Genomic DNA, 25,068 nt, shown 5'->3' with positions numbered 1-25,068 from the left:
TTGTCTTCCAAATGCTTCCAGGGCTGAATTATTATTAACAGCAGAATACTACCACATACTACCAATTGAAATACTCTGTGGTGTTATAGGATGTGTAAACAATACTGAGGTTCTGTTTTCTTCATGAACATTTTATTTCTATGAAGAAAACATAGTGTACTTCTTGAGGCCACCAGTGTAGGAGAATTTTGTCTCTCATTTCAGTAAAACTGAGACATCCTAGCTTCCTTTTACAACTCTTTAATACCTATGACAAAAGACCAGTGACCTCCAAAAAGAGTGAATGTGGCAAAGAGGCAAACATTCATAGGCCCTATATTGTCACAGATGCATTCTAAAAACTTTCAAAGATGACGAGACACCTGGTGGTCTGATTTATGAGTGTGGGTAAGCTGAAGCTTCTGCAGCTGATAAACTTGATTTAGAATAGAGCAGTGCACGATTCCATATGCTCTAGCTGGATTTTATTCTCCCACTTGGGCTGAGTGAAACCTGATGAGCTCCCTGTGTGGCCTTCAGGGGCTGACTGAGTGCCCTAAAAGTCAAACGTGCAGGGATATGTGGCTCTGGTCTGTGCTGCTTTGCATTGCTGGAAATCAGGCTGCACTTAAAGCATTGCTAATGATAACTGCAAGTTCCTCTCCCACCCATTTCCACACTAGGCTTCATATTGATATATAGTGAGACAGATGCGTATCTTAGTAATAAGACGTTCTGGAAATTCTGGGATGTGCTACTGAAAGCAGAACTTCTGAGTGGGGAAAATTTTTTTTCTTGATTCAAGCATACTGAGACAAAGATATTAGCAACCTGAAACAACTGAGATCAACCAGTTTCATTTTAGTAGGCAGAACTTTATTTTACATGTTCTGAGACATATTACATGCTCACTAGAAGCAATACAAGTAATACATTCCCACAGCATGATTCATAAAACCTCTATGGGTCAATTATTTTTTCATTTTTTCACTTTCACTGTGCATAGATTTTCAGGAGGAAACCTTTTTTTCTCACACAGAGAAATGTTTCCAGTTTATTATAGGTCATTCTATTTTAGTGTTCTTTTTTTTTCTTTGGAAATCAGAAAGTGTGCAGTATAAAAAGCCAACTTACTGCCGAGATAATATCAGCTGTTTAAAAAGAATGTATCATTGAAATTGTTGAAAAAAGGAGGAAATTCTTCTTGTTTCTTAGTGGATGCATTCTGTAGGAAAGAAGGCCTAGATTTTTAATAAAACTAGGGAAAAAAAAACCACAACAAAACACAACAACAACGCATTGCAAAAGTGATGATTGTCTTTTTCAAGTGATACTTTATACCATATTAAATTTAGGAGGGAAGGTGTGTCCCCATGATACTGCTCCAAGTGGTGTGGGGGAGCTCTATGCTTCACTCCTTGCTCTTTGTATGTGGAGAAAGTTAATATTTGTGCTGTTGACTGGCTTGAGTAATTGGACCCAGGGACTTGCAGATACAAGAAGCTCATAACTCGGGTGGTCTAAATGGACTTGCTGCTCTCCAGATAGTGGGGAGAATTACTGGGTGAAAGTGGGACTGGAAGTAAGTGTGCAAGCAGCATCAATAGTTAGCAAAATTGCATTACATTGGCACAGTATGCATAGAAAACACTTGAGACAAAAAACAAAAACCAACAAACATAAGGCAAAGCAGTGCTTGGGCTCTTTGTATTATTCATTATCAGACAGCTGCTTCCCACTAGGCTGTGGGGCTTGTCATACTGCATATCCCCTATGTCAAAGAAAAGTGAGAATTAGGAGGTATATACATTTTTTCTTACTTGGCACTGATCAAATGGTCTTTTTCAGTAATTTTACTGATAAAATATAGTGACAATTTAAGATGAAAATGTTAAGTTTGTGAAAAATAAGGTAAATGATTAGGTTTGAAAACTATGAGACAAAACCTAGCAACTGTGAAATGACTACATGTGCAGGTAAAAAAATATGTATTATTTATAGTTAAAAGTGGTAGGTAACAAAATAGGTCACATATTTCATCTGCTAGAGGTAATGCTATTGTCATTTTATACCTACAGTAATCCCTTGAATTGGATTCGGCTTGTGAGCAGTCTTCTTGGATGACAGAAAATAACAAGCTGGAGGTAATTCTAGTGTGCTCTGGGGATTTCAGAGCACTAGAAAAACAACCAAGAAGAGATGTGGAATATCACAGTGAACTTGTGCTTTATACTGAGATCTTCAGACTGTGAATTGATCTTAGTTTTATAATCAAAGTGAGAAGAATATATTTAATAAGAACTCCAGGATAAAAATTATTCTACCATATCCATAGCCAGAATAATTTAGTGAGTTTTTAGTCACTTCAAATAAATATCTGTAATGCTGATTCGAAATCCCTTTGTAGATCTCCCAGCCACATATCTTTACCATTCACCTAACATCCTTAAATCTGCAGAGCTGGCTTCCTCTGGAAGAGCAGTAGTCCAGCACTGCATGTCTAATACCAGAACCCCTCCACTGGCAGCATGTAAGCGTGTCCCACTCCACACTACCTAATGGAAGCAATCTGCTAATCATCTATTTCTTCATCCCAGGTGTGTGTTTCTTATCTCAAGAGAAGTGGAGTCTGGAGATTAAGGTCTTTGAGACAGGTACTGCAGAGATTAATAGAAAAGACAATCCTGGCTTCCAGGACAAGTTAGGAAGTCATTCAACAAGTGTTGAGATGGGCATGAAGAAGGTTCAGCCTGTATACATTTGCATAGTTTAAGGGTCGTATTGTATTGGCTACAAGCAGCCAACAGTCTTAAGTGTCACTAGAACAATGCAGGCAATTATAGACAGAACTGCAGAGTTAGGTTTTAAGGAGAAATTTAAAGAATATAGAGAAGAAATATGAGATGTGTTAATTAGTGTCTGTTGAAAGGTATTTCAGGTGCTTTCTTTCATGCAGTTCCCAACAGCTGAGGTTTCTGTCAGTGCTGGTGAGATGTCAGAAGCACAGTGGAAAGAGTCATTGCCTGGTGTGCAAATTCACGTGTAGGAAAGGGAAGCTCCCTTGATTTAAACAGGCTAATTCATACAGTAGAAAGTTCTATGTGTGTTTGTGGGATTGAGACCTTTGCTTCTAAGCTTTGTAGGCCTGGTACTGTCTTTATACATATGGGGATTATTTTTTTTTTTTTATTATTTATTTTTTATTATTTTTTAATTTATTTATTTATTTATTTATTTTTGTAGAAGAAATGAAACTCTTACTAAAATGGCATAGAGATTATTTTTTCTGATAAAGAGAATTAATTTTCTCTCACCTTGCATTTGCATCAGCATCTGAAGAAGCTCATGGCAAAAGTATTTAAATTGTCAGATTGAATATGTGTTTTTTTGTTTTTTTGTTTTTTTTTAAAGCAGTGAATAGAGAAATACACATTTTGTTAATAGAACTATTTTACCACACTGGGCCACTAGAATGCAATGTGTCTCTTTGTCCCATTTCAGTGATGCGAGACACTTACTACATAGAGATGCTTACGTGGCTCATGTAAATAAAAGCCTAGCTTGTTTACTTCCATCTGTAAGGAGACAGAGTTGCTGAAGTCAGTCACAAAAGCAACCTTCAAAAGCAACACTTCTGAGGATGTTACTCAAAATGAAATTTACTTTGAGAAAAGAGATTTCTGCATTGTTTACTCTCAAGAAGTTTAGAATTAAAAAGTATTCCTTTCCAAGCTCTGAGAAACTTTATCTATCTTTGAAGTTAGTTCAACCTGGAGAAGGAACTGAAAGTGGATTAGAAAATGAGCAGAGGAAGCTCAGTAATTTCCCTTTCCAATCCTTTCCTGTTATTTTGTTACTCCAAAGGATGGTAACATCACTTTCTTCCTCTGCTAATGGTTTGCTCTTCTTTCATGGAAATTGTAGTTTTAACTTCTTTAACTCCTTTGTTATCTAGAGTAGTCCCTTCCCCTCTTGGTGTTTTGCAGTGCTGGGAAATTTGAAGGTTCTAACTACTTTTTCTTAAAACAAATGTGTTGGTTTTTGTTTTTATTTATTTCTTTTTAATTTTTTAACTTCAGTCTGTTTGGGTGTTAAAAACAACATTTTCTAGTGGTTGGGGCTTCTGTTTTTCAAATTAGATCTATCTAAAATTGTCCCATTTGGGAACTCTTTTCCAATTCCACACACACCTTAAACAGCCACATGCAATAAGAAAAGAAACATTTTTGGTTGAGATTTCATAGAACTTGTTTTTAAGATGTTGTGCTTGTATTGGTAAAACTAAAGAGTAAAGGCTAGAACAGAGCTACTGCAAATAGGAACTGTTCTCTGTCCTTTCACCACCACATCCACCTCATAAAAGGTAGACATTTTGTAATTCCACTTCATTATAGATGTTGTCTGCAGCCGCTAAGGTGACAAGAATGAAAATGTGTGTTGTTTCAAGAATGCTTATGAAACATTTCACCTCTCACATTTAAGAGGGAGTATTAGAACAACAGCAAAATACAACAATAAAAGCTGCCAGACTGAAAACTTGCAGGCTGTCTGATTTCTTTGCTGATGGCAAATTCCTCTGGAATTCATCTGGGTAGATTTACAGCCATGAAAATGACAGTGTTAAATATGTATTGCCACGTATAGTCATACCTACGCTGGGAGAAAACAAAGTGGGCACGAGTTTAACAAATGCAGTAGTCCTACACAACAGCTGCTTGCATTCTCCTTTCTGTCAGAGAAGCACATTCGATGAGTGAAATATATGCTTCTTGCTTGTTGAAAGAAAGAGCACATGCAAATCTCTTCAACTGGGAGTCACTTTGTCAGCAGTGAGGTGTAAGACAACAAGAAATTTTACTTATCACTTTAACCAATGCAGGAGTGCAGGTCTCATATCTGTGATTTATATATGTCACATGGGCTGGCAGCAGTCACTGGAAGCAGTCCATAAACTGAGAAATAGATTACGCCCTGTCATTTGTTCTGTTTTTAGCTATCTGAAAAAGAACCCTAAAATAAAGCCTAAAACAAGTGCAAAGAGAAGAACTGTAAGAAAAAAGAAATTGAAAGAAGACAACTAGCAAAAAGATTCCTCAGCCAGACCACAAAACTGGAATGCTGCCCCTGTTGATATGTTGGCACCACAGCAGCACTGGTGATGGGGGCAGAGAGGCTCTACCAGGGATAACTACATAGAGAAGTGTCCCATGGGAGGGATGGTTGAGCAGCAGGGGTCATTGGTCAATTCACTGTGCATGCATTTAGGGAGAGACACCACCAGATAAGGTAGAACCATCCCAGAATCTCTTTTAGGGCAATCAACAGAAGCTGAATGCTCAGAAAGCTTTAAGTGTGAAATGAGAGGTGTGGGAGCATTTCCATGTTCCCCTGAGCAGTAGCAAGCATTTGTGTGATGTCAACTGTGTCAGCTTCAAATATTTTCTAATTCCATCTCTGAACAGAAATAAGAGGTTGAAAAAAGACTTAGCTTTGTGGGCAGAAGAGGTTGAAAGAAGAAATAATGTGAATATACTTAATTTTATAATTTGGAAGCATTCCCCTTTGGGTCTTTCTCATATTTTTAACCTCTCTGTGGTGTCTTCTTTTGTCTTGCCAAATGTCTCCTAAGATTCCTTTTTCCTTTGCTCAGAGAATTTTTCTCACTTTGCCTCACACATTCAGGCTTAGATTTTACTTGTTCTGGAGGTTATCCAAGTTTTCATTTCAGAAAATCATCAAAATATATTTCAGCACTGCCTCTGTTTTAGGATTATCCAAGAAGCTGGCAACAGGAGTGAGAGCAAGTGAAGCTCTTGTCCATCCTCCTTTGATAAAGGTATATCATCATCTGCTGGTCTCAGTTGGGAGTTGAGGAATAAAGGATTTAGAACATTTGTACAACAGATTAAAAACAATTAGATCTGTAAAAACTTGCAAGTATTATAAATATACAGGAAAACTCAACAAGTGAGCAGTTTGGAACCCAGAGTACAAAACACTTCCTGGTCCCTTTAGAGAATCCCCTGGGTGAATGGTGTTTAGTTTGTTTCAATGAGTTCTGGACAAGAACCTAAACTACCCTAATATCTAAAGCATACATAAATCAGACTATATTTGTACTTCAACTATTTGGGCTGTGAGCTGGAGGAAACAGTGTATACTGCTTTGGGTAACAGACAGGGAAAAACATGAATGTTTTTCTATGAAATAAGCAAGAGTGCTTACAAGTGTAGACATAATTCAACCATTCATCTTTTGTCATCTACCTTCTACAATTGTGCATTTATATTTGTATAATATTCGACTTCATTTTTGTCCCTTGGATTTTCTACCTGCTCATTTTCACCATCAACAAAGTGCTTCATTTCTCATGTCTAAGTGAGCTAAGAGATTGGGGAGGGGACTTCAGAGACATGTTCATGTAGACAGCGTATTAGCTAAGGCATGTTTATTTCTCAATGTTAATCTCAGGTACTCTGATGCCTGTGTCCAGCAGAGAAATATTTAGAAAGCTGATTATGTGCTAAACATCCAAAATGAGACACAAAGTCGACAAAATGCCTAAAATAACAGGGATATGTGTATGGTTTAAATACTGACCTATTTCATAATAATTCTTGGTATTTATATATTTTACATTTTTAAGCCACTGTGCACATTTGAACTAATTAATACTTCAAATATCTCTACGACGTATGTAAGCCTCATATACAATTTACAGAACAGGAAATTCAGGCATTGAGGTCTGGGGATCAAAATTTTAAATGCAGATTTGCATATTTGGACTCCACAAGATCAAGGTCACTCCTTCTTACAAAAGCCTTCATATACATCTATACAATTCATATTAATTACTCGTATTTGGAAGATTTGGCCTAAATTACTTAGCCAAGGTCACAGAAATCAGTGTCAGAGCTGGGAATGAAACTGAAGTGTCCTTCTTTAACATAAAAAGCAGCTGAGCCATAAAATTATTCCTGTTTTTAAGTGTATTATAGTTTGGGAATTTTATAATTAAAATAATTTATTTTACTTCATTTCATGCTTTTCCCATATATTTGTAAGACAGCACATACTGCAGCTGGATTAGTCCCCTGGTGTATATGAACAAGCACCCTGTGTGACTGAGGCCAAGAGGATGTATTCCCAGTGATGCAAAATACTGATTTATGTGGTGTACTTTGTTCCTACACTATATCAACTATCCATTGATCCATACTCTTTAAGTAAAGCAAGAGGATATTGCACTAACCTAATGTCCATTGTTCTTTTGTTTGGTTTAAGAATAAATTTGATGTTGGCTGTGTTTTGGACCAGTGCCTTTAGTAAGTCCCTTCCAAGCTGAATGACACTGCACGGTTTCCTTTTGATTAAACTATTGATTGGGAAGAAACTACACAGAGGAGCTGGGGCCAGGGCATACCACGGGGCAAAAACTGCTATCTCACGCAAGGCACAGAGCAAGGCAGCTCCCAGCTGCCAAGGTATCCTAGCCTGTTCAAAACACTTTTTGTCTGCAGAAAAAGGCATTTGAGTGTCTGTGGGTTGGGGGCAACTTCATCATATTTAGTAGTGCTTATAGGTTTTGTGTGAGACCACAGGCTGTGCAAGAAGTTAACTGGCTCCTCATGGAGCTGCATAGTGGGATTACATCTCTCTTGCTCACTGCAGGATAATGAATAATAATGTCTCTGCTAGGACACCGTTACAAAAAACCTCACTCAATAAGTACCGGAGAATATCTGGGATCCAGTGTCAGTTGCCACTGCTGTGAGTGGGAGGAAACAATGCACTGTGCCTTCCACAGCAGGTGATATACAGGAACAATTAAATTACCTGATGAAATGCCCAAGTACCACCAGATGCTTCTAAATTCCCTTTTTCTCTTGCACCTGCTTATTCTGACCAAGTTTACTGGACCTGCAAAATAAAGCCAGCCCCCTCGTGCGCTCACAGCACCCCTTTCTTATTGGCGATGAGATGGAAATTCCCATCAGAAACATTTTGAGATGTGAGTAATGCCGCTCTGTGCAGCAGCCACCAGATGGTAATGAAGAGCAGATAGGCTGTGTATCTTGTGTAGATTTAGTGTATTACTGCGATGGCAATTTTTGCCTTTGTCAGCAGAGATTACAAGTACAGCTATAAATGCTGATTTTCTCAGCTCTTTACAGACACTCTGGGCTACTGCAAAAGTCTGCTTAGTAGCTCGCTTGTCATGAAGAATTTATTATGTTTGTTTTTATGCTGAAGTGTTTTAAAGGGAGTATTTTTTTACCTAACAGGAGCGCACATGATATTAGCTGACATGATTATTTAGCAGGGGGATTCTATCATTACAGTGAAAGTTTTGACTGTGGTTGATGAGCAATTTTACAAACTTCTCTTTTAAGAAGGTAGGTATGGAACATCTTATGATGATTGTATGCCTTGCTCCTTCTGCAGCTGTAATATTACTTAAAATGTGTCATGGTTAATCCATGACAAAATGTTATGATAAATAGGTTGTTTGTTTTTTAAGGCAGAAAGGAACGTCTCCCTTTTTTTTAATGTGTGTGCCTGACACCAGCAAAAAGAACAGTGGTGAGGAATGGTGCTTCATGTCCTCTGCCAACAAACAAAACATATGTGTCCCTCCTGAACGCTGCTGTCAGCACAGAGGTAGCACTGAGCATGGGTAGCCATCCTCAGCACAGCCACAGGTGAGAAAAGAGCACACAAAAAGCCTACACTACCAACCCAGACTTTGGAGAATCAGAAGTCAGCCCCACTTCAGAAGTCTCTGAAGTCTTTATGCAGTACCTTTTAAAACACCCAGATCAGTTATTCAGTTTGTTTGTTTGTTTGTTTCTCAGCTATTTCACAACCCAGAGACTTTGTGCTCTCCCTTTCTCTCTTTTAAAGATAAATAAGGCTCACCTGCCTATGTGAGATTTGGAAAGCCAGGCAGCATGCTGGCAGGGAGAGAATCACTGGAATGGTTGCCATCAGCTCCAGTGTGAGTCAGCAGCCAGACCTATGGCTCCCGAGGCAAGTTTAACTCATCTGCCCATGACTCATGCACTTCTGAGATTAATAGACATGCAACCAGCAGGAGCACGAAGCCTTCCAGGGAGGGGGCTTGTTGGTGCTTCTGCTCTCTCATTGTCTCTAGGAACAGGCAGCAGCAGTGGGATGCAGCTACTCTATCTGCCTCTGCACCCTCTGCCCTGCCTGCCGCCTCTGAAAGCTGCAGAAGGTTTGCTACTGTTGCTCAGGGCAACCACAATTCTTGACACATTTTTTGTTAAACTTGGCAGCTCTTACAGGGGAAGGAAGGGTATTGGGCTTCCCAGATTTCTCTTCATAACCCTGGCTGCCATGTCCTTCACACTGCTTTTAGAAAAAAAGTCTCAATTTAGAAAATTTCCCCCTGTGTGAAGAGATCTTATCGTATTTTCTGAGGATGCTCGTTTTTGAGCCTGAAATCAGGAGATCTGATTTTTCCTCCTTTCTGACACTGAGAAGGTGGCTGTGACCTGCCCTAGTGGCCCCTGTTGTACAACAAGAAACCTGATGCAGGCATGAAGTATATTGGTGATGTGCCCAAACATATGAGTGTGTGTGCAGGATGAGATGAGAAATAGAAGTGGCACAGGAAATCTGTAAAGCTTTCTTGCTGACAATGCTTTTTGCCCCAAGCTTGTTGTTCCTGCAATGCTTCCAAAAGCACTATTCCAATGTGGTGTGTAGAGGCCTCTTAAATAGGAGGCTCACAGCTTACCTTCTTAAAAATCCATGTGTCAATCACTAGAAGAATCCACATAAATCCTACTGCAATCAGTAATAGCAAAATATATCTATGCTTGTGTATATATACGTATGTATATTTGGTACTCAAAGGATTTTCTAGCCTTATTCCAAAGTATCGAGGACATGTGTGTTAAAATAACCATGGTACTGTAGAACAGTCTTGTAAATACCATATGTCAGAGGAAAAAATATACAGCTAAATGCATGTCAGCATCAGCTCCTGCAGTTTCGTAGGAGTTCTGGCCATGGAAGTGAAGAAAAGCTGGACCAGCTGAAGGTTACAGTTTTACATAGAGCTTATGCTGTGCTTTGAAAGGATATCTGGGCTGGTGATTAGAGAACTGAACTGGGACCCAGCAGGCTGGCAGTAAGCTCCTGTTCTGCTGCAAATTTCCTCCATGGAGTTGGGTTGTCAATTAAGCTTTTTTTTTTTTTTTCCTCCCTCATTCCCCAGCAAAATAGGAGTAACAGTACTTGCTTTTTCCCAGTCCTGAGTCTTATCTATCTAGACTGTAAGATCTTGAGAGAAGGAATTGCATCTGGGAACATGCTAACTTCACTGCATTCAGTGGGACTCTTTTAAAACTGGAGTTAACAACTTTGTAATCAAATACTGAAATAAGCTGGTGCAGTCCTGAAGGAAATATGTTAATGACAGAATTACAGTGGGAAGGGAAAGCTGGACAGGAAGAAGAGATGGAAAATTCTGAAGCATCTATTTTACTTCTCCCTGAGCAGAACTTAAATCACATTCAACAGACCCAGAACCCAGAGGCAATTTCAGGTCTCACAGTCCACAGACTCCCCACCAATGCTCCTCCCTGAACAGCTGGTTTGGTCTTCTCCCATGTTCTAAAGCAAAGTACTGATAAAGCCAAGAGCAGATGTACTTTGTGGAGGTTCCCACAATCCTTTGCACAAAAGACCCCTTGCACTCATGAGGAGTTGCAAGGAGGAGATGAAAAGACAGAAATTACAAAATACTGAGAAGGTACCAATATGATTTTCAGCTATTTACACAAACTGCAATTGGGCCATAGTTGTCCATGGAATGGCATTAAAGACTTCCTTAGTCTTTTCCAAATAAGCTTAGCTGTCTTAATGGATTTGATGCCAGGCCCAGGTCATATCAATTTTCTGGGAAAAAAAGTTGCCTCCCATGGTTTACTTATACAACCTGCAAAGTTGCTGGAGACTACAGTTAGAAAAATATATAAATTAAAAAAATACAGAGAGGCTATATAATGTATTCCACAAGCAAAGCACTGACTTCCTTTTTGTTTCCACTTGATCTGATAGTAAAGTGGAAATGGGAGGAGTGCTGAAAATTTTTCCTGCTGCTCTATATGTAGTGATAAATAAAAAATTCTTCCATAGCTTTGGCTAAAGCTGCTTTTGAGGCACAGCCAGAATATCTGCTTCATCAAAAATCATTAGGGAGATGTATCAACACAGGGGCAGTAAAAAAAGTCTATTTAAGTTATTCAAGTGCTTTCTGAGCATATGGTGCTGGGCAAAAATAGTCCCCTTCTTACAATAGTCCATGATGGGTGAGATATCTTGGGAGAAATTTTGGAAGAATTGGTGGTGAAAGCTAGAGAAGCTGAGAAAATGCTGAATTCAGAAAACATATTTAGAGACCATCAGTCCAGACTGCGACCACTAAAACCTTTCTTAAGTCATCACGTTTGTTTAAAGAGATGACATGACCCAGAAATTCTTTGAAGTGGTCAGAGAAGATTTAAAGCAGTCATTTTGTTTGTTTGTTTGTTTGTTTAAATCAGCATATACCTGCTGATGACAAATAATCATCCTGGGAGTTTTTGTATATGTCTGTGCCACAAATGCATCACAAAAGAATCTGGAATTAACTAAAGGTGTGATACAAAAATGTTGGAAAGTAGCCAGGGCAATGGATACACCAAAAGGCAAAAGCAAGTATTCAGAAGTGACACATCTGGTTTACAGGACTGTTTACTGTCTGTCTGGACTGTTTTATGTTCTCTTCATGCCTTGATTTGTATAAGGTTCAGCAGCATATAAATGACATGCTCATTCAGACATCGAGGAGAGTGTTTTCTGTTTTCAGTATTAATCTTAGTAAATTCTTTATAACATGGGATAAGGAAGACACTAACTGCTGATAAATAAGTATTCTAATTTTATTCATTTAGAGAAATCTAGATTTTTCATGCAGCTTAAGCACATGTAAGGTGTCAATGCAGTCAAAAGAGCACTTGATTCTACATCAATATAATATGCAGAGGGCAGAGTGTGATGGAAAGGCATTAATGTCTACCTTTTCTTATCAAAAACAACCCGAGAATCTTCTTAGATGCCGGGAATACTTATTTATTGGTGCCCTGGCATCCACAGATCTTTCAACCTGATGTTACCTTTACTGAGAAGACAGAAGATATCAGTGTTACTACTATTTTATTCTAAAGAACCTGGGAATCTCTTGAAAGGGAATGGCTGAGTTTGTTTTCTACCTGCAGCAGTACTACTGGGCCTGCAGCACCCACAGTTCCTGTGACTTCAGTCACAGATCTGTGAGGGGGCTGACTGATAGTCCTTCTCAGGACACTTGTTTGGAGAGATTAATACAACCAAATACCACTCAACTTTTCTATTTCAGTTCACACAGGTGCCTGTATGTGTAATAAACAATTTAAACCCAAGGGTGTTCCCAGCTTTGCCAGAATGTTGTTGATTTCCTTCCACAGCAGCTGCTAGAAGTGACAGTACTGTAGAGCTGGGTTTTGCTCTCTACTTCTGAGCAGCCAGCAGAATTCTTCCCACTTCTGAATTATCACCTATTGCCCTTGATTTAATTTTATGAGTTTGGCTTCTGCCAGCAAAAATTTTCTGAGATATCCCCAGATCAGATTATCTCACTGTTCTGCCACATGGGATTGATTTTGCTCGCAGGGTACTGTAAAAGCGGCAATTCTCTTTACTGGAGGGCACTTCTAAGTACTCCGTTGTAAGAGTTCATACTATAACATGGGACCAAGACTAGTCCAGAAAAACAAATTACATCTGTATATACACAAAAACTGGCTGATTAATGCTGGCAAACTTAACTGATGTGAAGAAATTAGCCTCCTGAAGGGCTGTTCATACGTGCTGCTGTCATTCCTGATCAGATTGCTGATGGAGCCAGGGCAGTGGGCACTTGCTAGTGTGCTGGTTTCCACCAGGCTGCTCTCACAGAGTCCTCGTCAGGGCTAATTTACTTTGGACTGACATCTTACCATAGTCCAGGCTTGTAAATACTGCACAGAGCACATGTGCTGTCCGTAAGCAGGCTGCTCAGTTTAGTTTTTGCACAGCATTCATCATTCCAGCAAGGCAGTCAGGAGATGAGGATCTAGCAGGACTCGGGGCAGAAAAGCCAAGATTCAAATGGTAGAGGAAAGGTGGAGTAGCTGAAAGCCATTCTTTAAACAGTGACCCAGCTTTAGTCAGGACTGGACACAAATATCACAGTACTACTTATTCTTTAAGTGGTCATTCAGCCCCCTTCTTCAGTCTGTCTTGAAGGTAAACTCAGATGGGATAAAGTCCTGAGTCAAAAAGGTCATACTTTCTGTTGCAATAAGACTGCCTTAATGTCCAGTGCCTTCTATTCATTAAGGAATGTGCAAAGCACAGTGGTTGTACCTATGAGGAGGGCGCTGCTGGGAAATGCCTGCATTTTGTCAGTTAAAATATCAGGAAGCAGACTAGTAATCTGCAGAGGCCTAAATAGAGCTTTTAAAACTGGAAGCAGAACTGACTAGAGCTTTTTAAAATTTATTTTATTTTTTTAAAGATAAAACAGCCCCAGTAAGCTAAATGGATCTGAAGCACAGCTTTAATTGTTTTTCAGTCAGCAAAGGGCACCCTAGTTGGAGCAAGTGCTAAGTATGATCAGGAAGATTTCACACATGCAGTAGTTCTGAAGATAATCAGGCATCTCAATGCTTGAAGATACCGTAGCATGTAACAAATAAAGCCTTTTAAAGTCAGCATAAACAGTACTGTAGTCTTGAGGTCAGTTACAATACCCGATCCGTATGCTCTGGCACAACAAACCTCACTACCCTCCTTGAAATTAGTGTGCACACTGATTTTGAAACCTAAAGGACGCTGCAGCACACCTGGTCTGAAGTTGTTTATCATCAGTGAAGGCATGTGAGGGAAGGACACCCTATAAGTCTCTTTCTTCCCTAAAGCCCCATTCTGTCTCTAGTAAAGCAGTGCTTTGGAGTGGGTAATTGCTGCCAAATCTCTTGGACCTCGGATAATGGAAATTATTTGGGTCGCTAACCTGACATTCTAATTATAGGAAAATAATAATAATTAGAAAAAAACAACAAAAATGATACAATGTGAAACCAGTCCCTGGCTTCTGGCATTTCTGCTTCCAGAAGTGTGGAATAACCCACTAACTCTCATCCCTTTCAGGTGCGTTCCGTTTTAAGAGTCGCAGCTCTTCCTCTCATCTAGCACCTTTAATGCTGCCGACAGCAGCTGAGGGACCCCCGCTGGGAATTACACTCTTTCTGCCAGCTATCAGCTTTATTTCCCCCTCGGGAGAGGAGTCGACCAGGGCAAACGAAGACTTCATACTGCAGTCCTCACTAGGACATGATGGGGATAGAAACTATCCATCTTCACACATAGGCACACACCTCAGAGTGCCCCCAAGCACACATCCCCCGCAACGTCCCCCGAACCGGGGAGTCCGAGGCACGGAGCGTCAGTACGAGGCCAGCAGGGCCCCCTGAGGGCACGGGCGGGCTGAGTGCCACCTCCGCCGCGGCTCCGCTCCGCCCTCCCCCGGGCGGGAGGCAGCTCTCGGGCAGGTTCGGTGCTTCCCGGTCGCCCGGAGGTGGCTGAGGCGGCCCGGGTGGGAGAGCGGGGCGGGGCGGAGCGGGCCGGAGGCGGGTGCAGCGCGGACCGGTGCCTGTTGCCCCGAGAGAGTTAACGGCGTGGGGAAAGTCACTGCTTCTCCGCCCGTGCTTGCCTCCTGGCAACCGGGGCGCCGCGCATGTAGGGCCGCCGGGGGCTGCCGGCGCCGCCGCCGTCCCCCGCCCCGGACAACGTGCCCAGGCGTGAAGTATGGCATGCAAAGATGGTTTCTGCCAAGGAGCCAGCCATCGCCATGTCCTCGGGTCTCTCCATCGCCCTCCTGCACTGCTTGTGCCTGGCGACGTGGTGAGTACCCCCGGCTGCGGGGCGACCCCAGCCCGGTCCGGCTCGTAGCGGTGCCGCTGCCCCGAGCCGGGTGTCAGCGGCTCCGCTCACCCGCTCCCTCTTTGCCTCGTAGTCTCACCGGGCCGCCGGGACAGAGCAAAAAAGAGGAGAAATTGTGGCCGGAGAATTTCACCAGCATCCTCAACAGTCTTCTGGATGGCTATGACAACCGCCTGCGCCCGGGATTCGGAGGTACGGGCGCGGCGCGGGGGTGACCGCCGTCCACCCGCAGGACTCAGCCGGGCTCTCCATACGCGCAGCCGGGTCCGGGGCGCTGCGGGAGCGCTGCTTGGTGGGGGTGGGAAGACCGTCCAGTACCGGGATCTGCTGCCACCCAGGTGTTGAGTAGAGAGAGGGTAGTTCTGTCTGTGTTGCGGGGTCGTGTCTCTGATGGGCTCTGTCCAACGAGTTAGAGAAAGCCTGCACTCGAGAACCCGGGCACGCAGCGGTAACCACGGCTGCTCCCGTTCCGACTTGGATTTGGAAGTGGTTAATTGCTGCGTAGGAATCGGGACTGGAGGAGTCGTGAATTTTCCCGCACCCGCGGTATAGATGTCGGGTTTCAGTTTCTTTTGTGCCCTCTGTGCTGTGAGTGAGAAGCCAGGCTGGCTTTTCTGTACCGGTCTGGTGTTACTGTTGGGACGTGGAACTGGAAATAACCGGGATTGGACAAAATATGAATTTATTTTATAATCTGATGTGGAACTATTAAAATACAGATTTGAAAGTTAAAAAAAAAAACAAAAACCAAAAGGTTTAAAAAGAAGTGAAAGAAGTGCTCTGGTTCTTCTTGTAATGTGCAAAGGTAGTAGAGCAATTTATGGGCTGTCTCTATATGGAATTGAATGAGATCCTTGTGTAGGTTTATGTTGCGAAATACTTTCTTCCTCCCCTGAAAGTACCTTCTTCATACACGTGATACATCCACACTGACGTGTATGCCAACACGTTCCACACATACCATATATTGTGCTCACATGCATGATCTTGGCTGATATCACTGATCGCTTCTTTATTATCTTCAGCATATTGAATAAATGAGGCCTCCCATAGCTTAGCTTAAGTGGAAAGGAAGCTAAATTTATTGAACACCCAGAGGAATCATTAAGAACAGGTAGCTTTTTTTTTTTTTCCATCTACTCTCTGCAGAGAGGTTACAGACTCTTCTGTGCGCATATAAGAGATGTGCTGTGTTTGGCATCATTTTAGGTTGAATGCCAACTAATTAGTCATCTAGCAAATATGCTTTATGAGCATTATCAGACTTCTAAAATTAAACGACTACTAAATATGTAACGCGACATACAGTTTATGTTGATTTTTATTTTGATACAGTTGTCACTTGCAGGATATTTTGCAGAAGTAGACCTTTTTCTACAGTAAGTGTTGCAAAATGCTATCAAGATGGAAAAGTTCCTTGAATCTCCTTGAACTTCCATAACTGCAGAATTGAAGTAAATAATATGAGGAAAAAAACCTTCACATTTCAGTCTGAGGAAGACATTTCTGAGTGTATATTTAATGAAATGAGTATTATATTACTACTTACTTCGTCCTTCCTTATAGTACCTAAATCAATCACCTTTGAGTTTTGAACTTCTAAGTAACACATGGGCAAACCTACTTCAATTTTGAAAATAGTGCCTGGCACCCTAGCTCTTTTATATGAGTTATTGTCACCTGACTTGACAAGAACAAGAACTAAAACCCAAAATCAACCAGTAAAATAAACTTCTCTGTAATGGTCAGATATGACCTTCTGATACAACTCAACGTGGTCTGGGGATTACTTATATGCTATCCAGATGAAGTTTTCTCCATATTATATGTTTTTTGCCAATAAGTATCTTTTGGCATTTGGGACTTGTTTCTTAGAAGTGGGTCACTTGCCCTCATGGAACACAGCAGATAAATGTCATTGTAGTGGGAATATTTAGAGATGGAAAGTGTAGTGTGTTTTCATAACTCTAAAGCTGTTTTATGATGAGCAGCAGAATATTTATTTTTGTTTTATTCCTGAAGCTGATTCACCATCTAGATTGCACGTGGCTCAAAATGAAATGAAGGTTTTATTTTAAGAACAAAAGGCCTCACAGTGGTCTGACCGATGCTGATTTTAATCTTCAAATCAATGAAAACACTTCTAATTCTGGTGCAAGTGATGTTTAAAATCAGAGTTGGGGAGCCAGCCAAATTCTGAATTTTGCTGGCATATTCTAGAGCAACTATAAATAACAATTCATGAAGATTTTTGCATGCAAATTAGAAAATATTAAATTTTGGAGTTTTCTTAAAGCTGAATCCAGTTTCTCCATGCATCATTAATAGCACCGTGTTGGTGGTTATAATGAAATTAAATCACCTGAGCATGCTTATGAATGTAAATGTGGCCTCTCAGGAGGGTTTTGAACCTTAATGGAATACATGGATCTTGCCCTGTTACATGTTATGTAGTAGCATTGCTTACCTTGAGCGTAAATAGAAGAATGAAGTTCCCCATGTCACTTGATGAATACTGTGCATTACAAAGTTGCTTCATGAAACAAGCTAAAATATCCAACAAGTTGCTGTCAGTTATTAATCATTGCAAGGTTTGTTAGTGCAATAAACAAAACCAGAAGGGTTCGTGAAGGAGGTTGAAAGTTCCCCTTGACTTTGGGTAGGAGGAATCTAACTCCTTAAAAGGAGCAAGAGAAGCAAAGAGGTTTCAACAAGAAATTTAATTAAGTAGAGCAGAATAGGCCTTTTTGTGCATGAAAAAAACCCCTCAAGTGCTGTCAGGAAGACTTTACATGCGTAACAGTTTGAATTTCAGTAGTGGGAAAGTATTTAGGAACTAATGAATGAAGTAATGCTACATGATGTTTGAAAATAGTGTAGTGGAAGCGAAGTCAGTTGTATTCTCTGTAATCTGTATGTGCCATTTTGTTGTCCTGAATTTCAGAATGAAGTTTTTAGTACACATGGATTTCCCAGTCATGTCCAGCCTGTAATCTAACAGATCATAAGCACAGAGTATTGAGAGAAGTCACCTGCAGTGTAATTAATGAAAAGCATTATCTGCTGTAAAACTTCAAGTTACCCAAGTGCTCTTTTGATTCAGGTGTAAAATTCTGAAGGAAAACCACTTAGGCCTTTATTCCAGTTTTTATCTGCTTTTTATAATCGTGCACGTGTCAAAAAAAGAAATGAAAACTCCCTAAAAATCACAAACCCTTAATTTTCTCTGAAAATCACTTTGTTACCTTTCCACCATTGATTAGATTCAAAATGGTTAGTTTTAGAACTTCAGTCAACTTTTTAATAAAGGAGTAGTATTCACCTGAAATAAATGGTCTGAATCTGATTTGCCATTTTAACACTTCTATGGTTTTAGACCTTACATGAGGAACTGACAGAAGCGAGAGCCCATGAGATCCAATTAGAACATCTGCTGGATCATGGAAATACAGAGTGGCTGAGGTTGACAGGGCCCTTTGGGTCCATCAGGCCCAGATCCAGCTCCAACAAGGGTACCAGAGCAGGATGCCCAGAACCACATCCAAGTGGCTTATGAAGATTTCCAAGGAGGAGACTCTGCAGCCTCTCTGGGCAGGCTGTACCAGTGCTCCATCACATGCAAAGCACAGAAGTGCTTCCTGGTGTTCAGAGAGAACCTTCTGTGTTCCAGTTTATTTGCAATACCTTCTGTCCTGGCACTGGCCACCACTAAAATGATCTTGGCTTCATCATCCTTGAATCCTCCATTCAGGTATTTATGGACATTAATGAGAAGCTCCTGAGCCTCCTCTTCTCCAAGTTGAACAGTCCATTTTCTCTATCAGCCTCTCCTTATGTGAGAGGTGCTGCAGGCCCTTTGTCATCTTGTTGGCCCTTTGCTGGACTCTTTCCAATATATCCAGGTCTCTCTTATAATGGGGGACAGAGAGCTGGACACAGTACTAAATGTGTGGCCTCACCATTGCTGGGTAGAACGGAGGTATTACTTATTGAGATTATAAATTTAAAATATTATGATATTTTTTTTAAACTTAAATGATATGCTAACTCATTACACTTCATTTAGCAAACCAAGGAGGAATGAGGCTACTGTGGCAAGTTAGAAGAGCATCCCTTGCCATGCCTGTGTATCTGCTAATTCTAATGTGTACCTCTGATCTTGGGAATTTTGTTTTTCTGTAAGATTAAAGAAAGAAGATGTATGGCATGTCTTCTGTTCAAGACTCTTAGGTTGACTGAGAAACCTTCTGATGTTAGGTCTTAACAATCCCTTCTGAGCCCAGCTGTATCACCCATCAGTCAGTGAAGACTGGAGCTCTTTCTACTTGGTTCTGCTCGTTTTTGTGAAGTACCGTCTGGCATGGAGTCTCAGTGTCAGCTACTGAAGTGGTAATTGCACTTCAGCTTTGTGTTCAGAAGTTGCTGTGCATACTGGCTCATGAGTAGAAGGAACAGGACCATGTTCATTTACGCTCTATTTTCCTTCTTCTTTCTCTTGATCTCATAACTGTGAAATTGCTGCAGGATACCTGGTAGAATTAAATATGTTGGCCACTGTCTCCCTTAAGAAAACTGTGAGAGAGTATCTCTGCCTCTTCTAGGCTGTGCAGTGTTCAGCTTATGAATGTTTCTGAGGTTTCATTTCCTGTCAAGTCCAGAGGAGTGACTGTAGTCAGGAAATAGATGCAGAATAAATGTGAAGAGGACAGGCAATTTTCTATTTAGAGAACAGAAGAGTATCTACGTTATTATCTTCTCTTATTAAAAACCTCATACATACCTGCAAGATTCCATTGTCCAGCATAATAGATTTTGTAATTGTTGTTATTTTTTTTAGATTACAAATGGACTGGCTGAGAGCATCATAAAGTGAAGGTGATCTTTTTTTTTTTTTCCTTTTTTTTTTTTTTTCTCGGGCATATGTCCAGTCTTCTTCAGCTGATGATTCAAAGCCTTGTTAACAGGATATGGTGTTATATACCTGTAGTTGACCAGTTTGAATTTGGCCCAGGTTCATAATGCTTGAAGTCATTACCATCTGTCTGTTGTTCAGTGACCTATATAAAATTAGCTGATATTCTTGGTCCAGTTCTTAGTAGACAGGTGCCCACGCTGTGAAAACTGGCACCAGTGTCAGCCTTGTTGGCTGTCTCAGCAGAGAGTATCTGCTGAACAGACAAAGAAACAGAGCATTCTCCTCATTTCTGGAGTTATGTTTTTCCCTTTTCGAGGTTCAGACATGGTAGTGGAGGTATGTAAAAATTGCTGTGTGCTGTTGCATTCAATGTATTTACCTCTGGATAAAGAATGTAGTCCTAGTCCTTGAATTCCATATTCATTTTAAGAAACGATCTACCCAGTTCTATGTTCCAAGGAGAAGTTTCACATGTAGCAGATGTCATCTGCTATGGAATTAAACAAGAGAACATGCTTCATACAATTGCTTTTTATGCAACAGGCAAAAATTTGAAAAGAAAGGACCAAATCATTCACAGACTGTTTTTTTTCTTTTTTTTTCCTATGTAGATGTGGGAAGTGATGTAATGTAATTCCACGTATCCTGAGACTGATCTCATAGCAGTGACAGTAACCACACTTAGCATTTAAATTGTACTTTGTACGTTGAAAACCTTTGTACAGACTTGTTTGCTAAGGTTTGCAGTTGCTTGTGTGACTCTTGATGGCAAAATCTCCAATCTGCAGTGAGTATGTGCAGGATTTGACTGTTTACATACAGCAGAAATCTCTGTGGTGACAGTTGCCTATGGAGACGAATGGATAATGGAGTCCGAAGTCTTTTACTGGGAGCTCTGCTGCAGTTCAACCCATATGTTGGCATCAAATGCATGGGAGAGCTGTCTTATGTTCCTCTTCACAGGGTTAGGGCCTGGCATCACTTCTGCAGCCCAAATGTAGCATCTCTATCAAGCAGTGAACTATTCTGGCTTTTTGCAGGGGTTGCTTTTAATTCTACCCAAGCTTCTTTAAAGTATATTATCTTTCAGGCTGTGATTCAGACTTAACTGTTCCCACTGCAGTGTGTAGGACTCTCCTCCTATTTCATTGACATAAAAATACACACCAGTATGTTAAAAATAGTTCTTCAGCATTCCTGAAGATTTATGGTAGTTAGATGCTTTCTGAACATCCATTGAGGGGGAAGTACAAGTGGTCATATTTAAAGTTGATTGCCCTGCATTTTACTGCCAGCTGTAGAAGGTTAAGTTTTCTAATAGGTTCCTCTGCTTCCACAGCCTGAATTGATTAAGTGGTGCAACATGCTTATTTTGGAAGGCTGCATGAATTGCTAGTAAAAGTAGGATAGGTGACTGCAAATCACCTCTTTGTTGACAGGAATTCCCATAATTAATAATAATTAAAAAAGACAAAAAGACATGACTCACTCTTTCTACCCCCACTATAGTTCGCAATTGGAGTTAGTATGTTCTGTTCTACAATGAAGGGAATAGAGGATAGGTTCTGGTATCACCATGAATGCTCTTGGCTTGGCCTTGAGTGCTGGGATGCTCTAGAAAATCCAGTGTTTGGCCTTAACAGTTGTGGACTAACTGTGTGGGTGGAAGATGTGGAGCACGTCAGGGCTGCAGATTGGAGGAAAAGCATTAGGGGAATAATTAGCTTCCACTGTGCCTTGCAGTTTTATTTTCTCCTACCAAACATTTTAACATTTTACCACAGTTTTGGGTTTAATGAAAGGATTTTCACACCTGTAATACGTAGATATTGTTTCTTCTGTTCTGATGCTTAAAATGTATGCAGATCCTTGTTCATCTGCCATTATCTAGAGGCCTAAAACTTGCTTTTAACATTTGTTTGTCACCATAATGCCATTGTGTCAGGGGAGCAAGGTAAACTTTAGTTTCAGCCTTATCTTGTGGCTTTGTTGTCTGTCCTACTTCCTTCTGTCTCATGGATCCCACTTGTAAATACAAGTTTGAGAGCAGAATAGCAGTTACTACAAGCACAGTTTTAGTCCCATGTTGCTATGACCAGATTCCTAATAGCATGAAATCATAAGCTTGCATATTTTTGAGATTAATTTCCTGATTTTAGAACTTACCTTCTTTGCAAGAAACCTGAAAAATAAAGTTGCAAAAAGGCTGAATGCTTATTTCCTGTGAAGCTGTACTGTGATAAAACAAATGAAGTCAGTCATTGAGGAATACCAGTTCCTGCCTATGGGAAAAATTTGCCCTTTTGCTCAGTTTGATACAATTGTAAAATTACAGTGTGCTGTGAGGTAAGAAGAAAAAGAGAAGATAACATAGAAGAAATTTACTAAAGGTGATTTTTGTTCTAAGAGTGTAACTTTCAGTATTTTTTTTTTTAATTGTTGGGTAACAAAAGACTTGAGCAATATAGAATAATGTATGTCATTTCTATAGAATTTTGATTTCAAAAACATTTTGACTTCACCAGATTAAATGAATGGATATTGTGTGTATATATATGTATTGCATGTAATTTACCCTAGATAAATGATAGTGTGGTGATTATGGGCAGTCAGATACATTTGGATTGCTTGTGTTTCTACTTGCAAGTATGATTGGGCTTTTCTTCCCTGTTTTTTAATCCTGCAGGTGAATTTTTTCACTTCTGATATAGACAGTTGTTTTTTTGTTTTTGTTTTTGCTAATATTATCTGAGTTTTTTCCTTATCTCTTGGAGCTCTGATGAAATAATTATTTTCAGGAAATTTAATTGGACTACATTGTCAGTGACATGAGTCGTCCAAGCACTCATGGATTTCTGTGCTCTGATGAGCACTTAACTTTTTGTAGAAAGGGGAGAAGATTCCATTTGGCATGTTTAGAAGAGCAGAATGTTATGAGAGCGTGTTATCTCAAACTTGGGAAATTCTTAAAGCCTCTTTGAGACAGACGTGATGAAGGATCCAACTTTCCAGGGACCACTGAGCTGCCAACTGTTGTAGGGTGATTTTTCCTTTATGTTTTATCTTGAAAAAATGTCTCTCTGTAAAACTGTTAGCTTCCATTAAAGAGTCTGTTTCTTGACATTTAGCTGAAAAGTTCTTAGCTGTTCTTCTATACATAACTTGCAAACTGCTCAGTGAAATGATTTTTTATGGTTTTCTTTTACTTTCTGTTCACAGTTTGACACTTTTTCTGGATGCACGAAATATAGCTTCCCTGTTTTCCAGTTGCATATTTATTTCTCTCCTCTTAACATTCAATGAAAAATGATGTTATCTGCGAATAGCAATTATTATTATTTTTTCTTTTCAGAGGCGTAAATTCTTCAGCTTTTACTTTTCTTAAGTCTTTCCTCTTTTTATTTTTGGATTCCAAATACTATAATAAATCCTGAATTAACATACTTGAGGCACTTATCTTCTTTGGGTTTCAGGAGAGAAACTGTGGTTGTGAATTTGTAGATTACACTGTGTTTTCAAACAGATACTGTTTGGTAAGAAAACCAGCGGATTTTCATATATTTGTGATGTATGTTCGCTACTCCAATGAAGCCATTAGGTAATGCTTTGATCACAGAATTATAACTATAATTGTTAATAATTAGCAGCTTTCTAGACTTTTACACTGGGACCTGATATAAATCTTGCATGTGTACTTACAGAAAACGCTACAATTCCCAGCTATAGAGCGATGCCACTCCTGTATTTGAGGTTGCTTTATCCTGTCTTGGAGGAACTGATCATGTTGATATGAAATTGCTTTCTCTGATGGCTGCTTGCTATTCCTAGCTGTGAATATTGAATACTTTGGTGCACTGTCATAAATAACAGCAGCTCTTGCAAGACTGGCTATGTAGTAGCATATGGACCTAAGTTCAGATCCCCCAGAATACTAAGATACCCAATTCTTACTTTGTTTGTCAGTATTAAATTACTTAACTACTTATTTGGATGTGAATGCATCTCTTGAACCTGCTAAATTGCCTAATATGTAGCGCAGTAATATCTGTAATCTGGTTATAACTGAATGGTAACAACAGAGACCTTGGGGAATGTGGATTTCTTGAATTATGTACTTGTTGTTAATCAGCATGGTGTTTTCTATAAGCCTTTCAATTTGTTGGTACCTGTTTTCTTATCTACTGAGTCAATGCTGGTTTTCTAAGTGGGAATTTGCATGCCTTTGATTTACTTGTGAGGTGAAGACAGTTGAGTTGTGCTTGTTATTAGAGACATATCTGAAATACCTGTATTTGCATTTTGCTCTTGTTTGTCCACAGAACCCTCAAAGCAATAACTGTTCACATGCCAGGATCACTTATGACTATTGTTGACCTACAAAATTCACATTTTCTTGCTCGCTTTTCATATATTAGGTCCTGTTACTGAAGTCAAAACAGATATATATGTCACCAGTTTTGGACCTGTTTCTGATGTAGAAATGGTATGTATTGCTGGGATTAAAATGCCATTTCCTGTTTCTGAGAAACCATTAACTGCAGTAAGGAGTGGTTGCTTAATTCATGTCTCTGTACTGTTCTGTCAATCATACAAAGTAGACAAGATTAGTAACAGCTTAATTTATATCTTATAATTAGATACAGCAGGCCTGATTCTGGTCTCACATGTGCTGTTTTTTGTCTGGTTTAAGAAAATTACTTCCCAGGATTTAAAACAGATTTTTGTGGTGTAGAAACAGAATCAGGCCTTGTGGGGAGCATCTCAGTAAGCATACTGTTGGGAAAAAAAAAGTAATGTCTTTGAAATTGCCTTTCCCTTCTCAAATGCATGTTATTCTCAAGTGAATAGTAATGACATTATTTCACAAATACTTGTTGACATTTTCATTTCAGATGAATTCCCTTTGTTGGTCTTTGGGCCACTTTTAGCATCAATTTCAGCAAACTTTTGACTGACAGGAGTTTTCATAACTGTCTGCAGAAATCAAATGTCAAAATGACATGCATGAACTATTCACTGAAGACAAACATTACATTTGCATGTACTGTTACTTGTACCTGAAAGGCAACTGCATTCAGGGTCAAATGGACTGCAGTGTACCTACAGCATACCCTTAAATCACACAACAGTTTCTCATT

At 39.9% G+C, this 25,068-nt stretch overlaps 1 protein-coding gene across 2 annotated transcripts in view; it reads left to right on the top strand.

Annotated features, from left to right (window-relative positions):
• Positions 1-13,466: 13,466 nt before the first annotated feature.
• GABRA4 (gamma-aminobutyric acid type A receptor subunit alpha4) overlaps positions 13,467-25,068 on the top strand; it is a 50,213-nt gene continuing 38,611 nt past the window's right edge. For both annotated transcript variants that reach the window (XR_011903468.1, XM_072335879.1), the window contains exons 1-3: positions 13,467-14,976; positions 15,089-15,207; positions 24,346-24,413. Coding sequence is in view for 1 of the 2 variants with exons in the window: in XM_072335879.1 (XP_072191980.1) it covers positions 14,894-14,976; positions 15,089-15,207; positions 24,346-24,413 (270 nt within the window). In the remaining variant the exon portion in view is untranslated. The remainder of the gene's footprint in view (positions 14,977-15,088; positions 15,208-24,345; positions 24,414-25,068) is intronic.

Source organism: Excalfactoria chinensis, chromosome 4, assembly GCF_039878825.1.
Source record: "Excalfactoria chinensis isolate bCotChi1 chromosome 4, bCotChi1.hap2, whole genome shotgun sequence".
NCBI classification, from domain to species: domain Eukaryota; kingdom Metazoa; phylum Chordata; class Aves; order Galliformes; family Phasianidae; genus Excalfactoria; species Excalfactoria chinensis.
This window is presented reverse-complemented; position numbering and strand designations above follow the sequence as displayed.